This window comes from Dufourea novaeangliae, unplaced genomic scaffold, assembly GCF_001272555.1.
Source record: "Dufourea novaeangliae isolate 0120121106 unplaced genomic scaffold, ASM127255v1 scaffold204, whole genome shotgun sequence".
NCBI lineage: Eukaryota > Metazoa > Arthropoda > Insecta > Hymenoptera > Halictidae > Dufourea > Dufourea novaeangliae.
Genome location: NW_015374077.1, coordinates 70,942 through 80,341, shown reverse-complemented (window position 1 = coordinate 80,341; position 9,400 = coordinate 70,942). Strand labels below are relative to the sequence as shown.

The window sequence follows — 9,400 nt, the reverse complement described above, 5'->3', positions numbered from 1 at the left end:
CATCGAGTTTTCCTGTCTTCCTCTCAGCCAAGATACAATCAAGACAGCTTCTAATAATCTTTTTGATTTTCGGTCGAAGACCCTGGAAGCAATAGTCTCTCTTCAATAGAACCTCCGTTTTTGCTACCGAAAAATGACCATTTTCATGCACACGTCTGATAACCTGTGCTTGCAGCCTTTGAGGAACAACGAGTTTAATGTCTCCAACGACTATTTTGAACAGTAATCCTGCCCGCATACAATACCCGTCTATTTTACCTTGTTCAGCCAATTCAACAACCTGACGCATTTTTACATCATCATCTTGTTGCGCCTTACGAATTCTTGCCGTCATATTGTCTCGATTCGCAGACAATAAATAACACATTGGTAACGGATTCCTACTCAAAGAGTCGACATGAGCCATTCTCCTACCTGGTCGATGTTCAATGGTGTAATCAAATTCTTCCAATAGAAGAGCCCATCTGGCTACACGCACACATAAATCTCTCTTACCCATCGTAAGTGAAAACGCTTTACAATCCGTGATGATCTTAAATTTAATTCCTAATAAATAAACGCGAAATTTTTTCAATGACCTTACTACAGCTAAAACCTCCAACTCATAACTAGCATATTTTGCTTCAGCCGGTGTAGTTTTACCACTAGCAAAATATACTGGATGAAACTCACCATCGTCATTATTTTGCTGCATCAAAACCGCTCCGAAACCGAATGACGACGCATCAGTATGCAATTCGGTTTCAGCATCTACCTTATATAATCTTAAGATCGGTTTCTCGACTAATTTTGCCTTTAACAGATCGAATGCACCAATCGCTTTACAATCGAGTTTGAAAGTGACACCCGCCCGTAATAAATCTGTCAATGGTCTTGCAATCGAAGAATAATTTTCAATAAATTTACGAAAATACCCAGTCAGGCCCAGGAAACTTTGACTTGTTTTACCGTCTTTGGAACCGGAAATTTCATAACAGCCATTGTCTTGTGTTCGGACGGCTGAACAGTACCATTTTCTATAATATGCCCTAGAAATTCAACTCTATTTTGCAACCACGAGCATTTTTTCCAATTGATCTCTAAACCATGATCCCTAGCTACTGATAACACTAACTCAAGATTCCGGATTCCACTTTCGACATCGCTCGATGGTATAATAAGATCATCCATATAAGCTAAAATGATCTTTTGATGCAAAAGATCTTTAAATACAGTACTAATAAATCTTACAAAAACCGCTGGAGAATTACATAAACCAAAAGGTACACGTAAGAATTCATACTGCCCGTCAGGCACAATAAATGAAGTGAATTTGCGACTTTCTTCGCTTATTGTGACATGAAAAAATCCATTCCTCAAATCAAGCGTACTGAATATTCTCACACCCTGTAACGCATCTAATTGATCTTCTACGAGTGATAAAGGATATCGGTCTCTTACAATTTTTGGTTTAATTTCCTATAATCTACACAAAGACGTATAGAATCATCTTTCTTTTTAACCAGTACGATAGGACTCGCATATTCAGAAAGCGACGGTTGAATAGTACCATCCTGTAACCATTCTCGTAATTGAACATTTACTGCATCTCTTTCCGCTGGTGCTAAACGTCGCGCTCTCTGATACACGGGTTCTTCATCTATCAAAATGATACTCATTTTTACATTTGCTTCACGAGTCTTTTTTGGAATATAATTGGAAATTATATTTCGAACTCTTTCTCTAGTCGCTTCATTATCAATATGCGTAATATCTACGTCATCATGTTCACATTCGATACGAAATATTGATGGTTTATTATCACTGATATTAGTATCAACAACGACCTCCTCGCACATTTTACTAATTAATATTTCTCCTCCTGTTTTAATTAATTTAACTTTATTTAGGAAATCAGCTCCTACAAGGAGATCGTGTTTCAACAAAAGATCTGAAACTACATAAACATCAATTTCGTATACATTTTCATCGATAATAACATTTTCCAAAAATTTACCCAACGTTTTATGACCATTCGATCCGATACCGGCAAAAATTGTTTCACTATTTCGTAGACGAGGCGCCCCCACTTTCACATAACATGACGCTCTCATCAGAGTTAAGTCGCTCGCGGTATCTACGATAGACATAATATTAATACCATTCAATCTTACCATTTTGCAAGACTTCATTGTAGGCGATTGTATTACCATTTTCACAGTTTTCTCCACTTCATCGCGTTTCGGACATGTTGGTGCGATGTGCCCATGTTGTCCACATCGGAAACACTTCAAACCACGAAACCTCAACGGACAATCCGCGCTGATATGACCTGCTTCGTTACAATTGTAGCATTTCCTTACTTCCTTCCTGAATACTCCTCTGTCTATTCGTTGGCCATCTCCACCGCCTACACCACCTGCTACTGTCGCACTTCTGTGTTGTCTCGCACGTGTACTGCCTGCGTAATCCACCGAAGAAAGCATCAATTGTTCAAAAGCTTGTAACAATTTTTCCGGAGTATTGAAATGATGCATTTTTGCTTGTACCCTTAGCGATTGGTCAGGTATACCCTCGACAATATATTCAACTAATTCGGTCTCGTCATCAATGGGTACACGATTCGCTTTTATAACTTTATCATGGAAATAATCTTCAAAAGACTCATTCTTCTTCCACACACGATCTTCAAATTGTTTGCGCAGAAGAATCTTGCTCGGCCGATGATGAAACATATTCTCGAATTTCATTAATAAATCATCTACATTCAATTCGATAAATTCGGACCGCGACTGCATCCAGTCTCGTGCCTTTCCTCGTAATCGCATTCCTATTAAAACTTTCATCTCATCTTCTTCTAAATGGTACGTAGTTTGGAGAACTTTTACTTGTTTCGACCAACTCGGATAATTCTCTGATTTACCATCAAAATAACTAAGTAATTCGGCAACAGTTTTTACACTCATTCTTCCACGTATATTTCCTGTCGTCGAATATGTTTGGAAAGAACGTCGTGTTTCTCGTTCTGACGCAAGTTCACGTCGCATCATCTCTAATTCTCGCTCCATCAACGCTCTTTCTCGTCGAAAAAGATTCAACTGGCGTAGTTCACGTCGATCCTCATCACTCGCAATATTGAATGGAGTCAATATCTTCTTCATCTGCAACTTCTCGTCTGTCAACGAATTCGTCAACCCTGTTTTCTTGTAATGTACGAGCCCAATTACACGTGGGATCATACTCTAACAAACGTGCTATTAATTCAGCTTTCAGGCCGGTTGTCACTAAATTATGTTCTCTTAATATCTCCTTCAATTCTAGTACCGTAAATACGTGTGTTCATATCTAGATTAGCCATCATCACTTCACAAATCACGTTACGTATCGTCACACAAATATTTATGTATTCGTAATTGTCTCACTCGTCTTTTACACACACTGATAATCCGATAATCCGGTCTCTGATTCTTGATGCTCTCGATCCCGGCTGAGCCCCAAAATTTGTAGGATCAGAGATAGTAGAATTATGCAGAAACAGGATAATTAATTTATTAAACACTTTAACTTTATAATTCACAAATACAATATGAAACACTATAATTAAATATATTATTATAATTCGTCAAAGTTATACCGTCCGTGTTTTCTATACCGTCCCTCTCTATTGCTAGAAAAACACTACTCAAAATATGATCGGCATTTACATAATCCATTCTATTCTCTCTCGCACTCACAACCAAATTATTCTCTCTCAGTCTCTCTCACAGATGCAACAAACTACCTCTTGTTATAAACAACTCAACTCTTCACGGCGGCAATGAACACAAAACGATACGACGTTCACAGTGAATACAAAATAATCAATATCACATATACATATAGAAAATTACCACATTATCTAGCTCGCACTCGTCGCGATACCGCTGCACGTACCTGGGCCCATAACCTGATAGTGATATCGGGTAGGAAGATACAAACAACGCGGTATGAACAACACAGTTCTATTACTAAAGAAGCGCGAGTCGTGCGCGTACTACAGAACGGAATGTAAGAACGGGAATGCCCGAAAGAGACCACGCGATGGCGCCACCACCGTCAGGTCCGACGTCTCGGTGCGGATCGCACCATCTGGATGCGACTTCTCCAACATTTACTGATAATGAATGTCTCTTTAAAAAGCCCGAAGAAATATTTACGTACAGAAACTAGCAGAAGTCTGACCGGAAATGAGTTATAGTTTGCGTTAAGTAGAAACAAAAATAATCTGCAATAAATTGTGAACTCACTCTTTCGGAAATTCACCTGCAGTTTGCAAACCTGTGTTACTAGGTTACTGGACCGATCCTGGTCATCGACTGCCGAAACGGTTTATAGCAGGGTATCGCCCAGCGAACCAGCCGAAGTTATGGATTATAACTTCAAGTGCGTCCGGGTTATTCCACCGAATACGTATTCACTTCACTGCACGACCAATAACACTGATCACCCGACACGATCACTTAATGTATGTTTAATCGAACGTGTTGTTCCTACGTTAGGAAAATTGGTGACCCCGAAACGGGCCGATTGTTATCAATTTATCAGATGTTTCACATAGCCAAACGCATACACAGCAGGAGGTGCATTTCCGTTAGTTCCAAACCCTTCCAAAATTCTTTGTCCTTATTTTTCAACCCCGCCTCATTCCAGAATGTGATTTTACACAAACTTTTCCTTTCCACGTCTTCCCTCCTCCTTACCCTCTCTGCCCTCCATCTTTCCATTTCACTCGTTTCCCTGCTCCTCAAACCATCTTTCTCCTATTTCGTCCCATCTTTTCATCTTCCCATTTATCCATATCTTCATGTATTCTGCCTGTACCATTTTTCCTTTTTCTCTTTCCCCCTCCAACTCTCTTTCTAACTCCATCTCACCTTCCTTTCCTCCTCCGTGAGATCGTCTATTCTTTCTTTCTTGACTTCCAGTTTTATCTTTGTCTCCATCACTTTTCTTTTTTCCTCCTTCCCTGTCATTGTCACTAGTACCATTCCCCCCCTCCGCTCCTCCTACCCTTCCTATTTTGGTTACTTCCTATATCCCCTCCTCCTCCAGCCCCATTCTTTCCCATAGCATCTTCACTTCCTCATTCACTTCTTTTCCCTCTGTCTTTATCCCCCTTGTCACTCCATTATTTCTTCTCTCTTTCCTGTCTTGTTTTACCTCTATCTTTCTTATTCTTCTCCCATATTCATCTGCTTCTCTTTCTCCCACCATTTTCTTACTACTCCTGCTTTCCTTTTCTCTTTCCCATCTCCCTACCTTCTCTGACACCTCCTCCAATTTCCCTTCCTTCTCTTCCGTCTTCTCCACTCTTTTCTTTATTCTTTCTCTCCTCATCTCCTCTTCCCATCTTGTCCTCTCTTCGCCATCCCTCATCTACCCTTCTTCCCTCTTCCCATTCCTTTCTCATGCCTTCCTTCACTTCCTTTAACTGTTTCATCATTTCCCTTACCAAACGTTTCGTGCTTCCCTCCTCTTCCTGTTCACCCTCTCCCGTCTTCCCGTTTTTCTTTCCCTCTGGCAATCTCCCCGTCTTTGTGCATTTCTTAAATATTTCCTTTTCATCCCCACCCTCCTCCCTTCTTCTTCGTCTCGCTCCTTTCTTTTTTCCCCCACATACTATCTAAACTCCCCATACTACTCCCTACACTACTTGTGCTATCCCTTCTATATCTTTCCTCTTTATGTATGTTAAGATTAGGAGGTTTAGGAAAGTAATCGCAATAATCCCAATTGCACTCTGACGAGAACACAACTCTTTAATAACTGAATTAATACGCATTTACATTTACTTTATAATATCAAAACGACTTTGTAAGACGCTCACTTTGTTAATACTGCTACTTACTTCTACTGCTAACTAACTATACCAGCCACTCTATATATCATTCTTTAACAGTGACGACGACGCGCCTTCTCTCATACTCAGTTCACAGCCACGTTCACATATTACACGCCTCAACAGTGAATCACCATCTATATATGCATATATATATATATATGACTTTGTTCAACAATGTAACATCCCTTTTTGTTTTTCTTCCCCCTTCGCTCCGTCACGCCCACTACTCTTTTCTCTGTCCTACACTTTCTATTCTTTTTTATTCTATTTCCCGGTGCAAAAGATCCCGCCTTATCACTAGCTCTTGGAACTCGCTCTTTCTCCCACAGCTCTCGCCACTTGGGTCTCCGCTGTGGGGGACGCCGTATTATCACGCGCGAATTACTAGGCGTCCGACACCACAAGATTCACGACACGATCGGTAAGGGGAAGAGGGGGAACAACAGATCGATGCAATATGTACGAGTAACAGTATAATGAAAGTTTATTACGAATACTAGTTGTTTGTCGAAATGTAACAGTACAACCAGAAGTCGCCTGAGTGTCGTCTCAATGACTAACGCATAACACGCGCAACACGTGGCAACATAACCTTGAAACGAGACACACGGGTTCGGATGATAACTCTTATGCAGGCGATACCATTCCACGACACGAGGGCAACCTCGAGATTAGTGATGGGATTTGGAACGCTTCGAATCGCTTCGAATCTGATTCGAAGCTACAAAAGTCTTGAAAGTCTTGAAAGTCTTGAACGGATTCGAAGTTCCGAGGCGATTCGAAGTCTCGAGCGGCCTCGAAGTCTTCACCAGATTCGAAGTCTTGAACGGATTCGAAGTCTTGAGCGGATTCGAGTCTTGAACGGTCTTGGAAATCTTGAGCGTTTTGTAATTTGTAAGTCTTGGAAGTGTTGAGATGTTTTTATAGGTTATATTATTATTCAATATCTTCCAGGTTACAGGTTACAGGTACAGGATTTTTGATTATTTTTGTTCAAGCAGTATCATTGATGTAAGGTATTAAACAATAGTTGTAAATTTCGAATTATCATAAATACATTTATTGTTCTAATTATTTATTTATTTTTTTTTTTGTGGGAATTGAGGAATGTGAAAAAGGAAATGTAAAAAAAGTGAAAACATTTCCCAATGAATAAGACACAATTTGTGAAGAAATAAGGTTATTGCTTATATATATTATTTATTGAATAACAAAATCGTATTTAAACTTAACATAACGTGGGATATAGTTGAAGAGAAATTTCCGTCACTGGACGAGCGACACGGCATGCGCACATACACACACGCGCGCGCATGCGCATTCCTTACCTAAGCAAGACTTTTTCCGAGGGTGGCCTCGTAGCCTGACTCAAAACCAAATTTATGATACTACAATAGTATTTTGTATAATGTAATATAATATACAGTATGGCCGATTTAAGTGTATACGCACTATTATTTCTTCAGCTATTGAAAATACCAAAAAATGTTTCATATAAAAGTTGTTTGATTTCTTGCAGCAAACATAATAAAGTATTTGATATGAAAGATTTTTTGTGTAGTCAATAGTTAGCGTGTATACATTTAAATCGAACATGCTCTAGACTCTAGTATACAATATAACATAACAATTATATTTAATGTCAAGTAAATAATAATGGATTTATTTCTTATTCAGTAATAAAATTTTATCCAAAGTCGTATGCTTTAGTCTATTTCTTTTACAACTTATTATATTCCCTGCTTTTGAAAAAATTCTTCCGCAAGGCACGGATGTGGCAGGGCAGGATAAAATTACTTTTGCAAGTTTGGCAAGGTTCGGATATTTTGTTATATTATTCTTCCAGTACTGCAATGGATCTGACAATCTATTAATATAACTGTCTGATAAATAATTTTCTAATTCATTTGTCGGCCCAAAACGATATGCACTTATCGAATTTTGTTCTGTCACTTCGTTATCGAAGGACGTCCACAGTGACAATGTGCTAGGGACAGGTGTACTGTTATTTGTTTGTACTATTTCAGAAACTGACATATTTAAAATGTGATTTACTATTAATTCCTTTCCCTTCTCAGCGTTTTCGCTGAACAAAAAACCTAGTACTTTAAAGCGGGGATCTAGAATTGTTGCCATTGCATACAGTGAATTAGTTTCTATTGTATTAAAATATTTACCCATCGTTTCTTTCAATTGCACTGATAAACTATTGTCGCTATGTAATTCGAGGCATGTATGTAATTGTTTAACAGCTATATTAATTTTAGAAATTGAGACGTTGGTTTCACTACTTAATTCCATGGTTAATAAATAAAACGGTTGCAATATTGGTAAACTTTCAATTAAGATTTCCCACTCAATTGTGGTTAGGGAGTCAAACGGAATATGAAAAAATAATAATGCCGATGTAATGGCTTGTTTTTGTTCTATCAGTCGGTTAAACATTTCGTACGTTGAATTCCAACGTGTCTCAATTTCTAAGATTAATTTATGTTTTGGTGCATTTAGTGCATTTTGCATTTCACTTAATTTATCTTTTGCCAAGCAACTAGCTTTGAAATAAGTTACTATACGCCGACATTTCTGACGTATAGCTACTAAATCTGGAACGGCTGCCAATGATTTTTTTACGACCAAATTTAATGTATGTGCAAAACATGAAACACTGCAAACCGACTCGTCCAAATTCCTAACGGCTGCGAGCATATTTGCAGCGTTGTCCGTTACTACATGTTTCACCTTTCCGTGTATATTCCATTGATAAAATATATTTTTCAAGGTTTGGGATAAGGCGTGACCTGTGTGGCTTCCGGTTATCTTCTCAGTTTGTAATGTATATGTTTTCAATTGGAAGTCGTGATTAATGAAATGGCATGTCACAGATATAATATTATCCACGTTGATACTAGTCCAGGTATCGCAAGTTATGGAGACGTCGGATACGGCATCAAGTTCTTCTTGAATCATACGTCGTTTCTCATTATAAGCATCTTCCACTATTTTTTTTAACGTTTTTCTACATGGTATTGTGTACCTGGGATCTAAGTAATTTATTAACGTACGAAAACCTTTATCCTCAATAATTTTAAAAGGTTGTAAATCTATTACAATTAAATCTACCAACATTTTGTCAATTTTTGATTTCCATTCATTTTTATCTGAAAACAAATGAAGTTTACTATTACAGCTGAAGATAGAAATACAGTAGAGTCATTAATTTCGGCATCATGCCACATCAATCACTTTTTGCACTCGATATCAGGGATTTCGTTCAAAATGAAATATGTTGTAGTCCACGTGAAATTAGACGGGGTTTAAGTCATAAATTTTGGTTCTCGATTTTTTTTCAAAAATACGCCGAAGTTTAGGATTTTTGCTTATTTTCATGAATCCGCGATGTTTTTAAAAATTTATATCTTGGAAACTATTTATCGTATCGAGTTTCTTCTTCGATTATTTCCATTTAGAAGGATTGCCCTACTATAATAATTCTTTTGTTTATTATTTAGTTAATTTGCTGTATTTACTTAATAACATTTA

The 9,400-nt window shown here is 38.1% G+C and overlaps 1 protein-coding gene across 1 annotated transcript; it reads right to left on the bottom strand.

Moving 5' to 3' along the window:
* Nucleotides 1-7,188: 7,188 nt before the first annotated feature.
* On the bottom strand, nt 7,189-8,986 carry LOC107190615 (zinc finger BED domain-containing protein 4-like). Its single transcript, XM_015579451.1, has 2 exons — nt 7,658-8,986; nt 7,189-7,248 (listed from the first exon to the last, which is right to left on the bottom strand). Exons 1-2 carry the CDS (start codon nt 8,984-8,986, stop codon nt 7,189-7,191), a joined length of 1,389 nt encoding a protein of 462 aa, XP_015434937.1.
* Nucleotides 8,987-9,400: the final 414 nt, after the last annotated feature.

What these genes read in the sequence shown, in the direction of transcription:
- LOC107190615 (XM_015579451.1), bottom strand. Translation starts at nt 8,986, where the DNA reads ATGTTGGTAGATTTAATTGTAATAGATTTACAACCTTTTAAAATTATT. An exon ending in ACCTTGCCAAACTTGCAAAA is followed by an intron (nt 7,249 to 7,657) that starts GTAATTTTATCC and finishes ATACTATTGTAG; the next exon opens with TATCATAAATTTGGTTTTGA.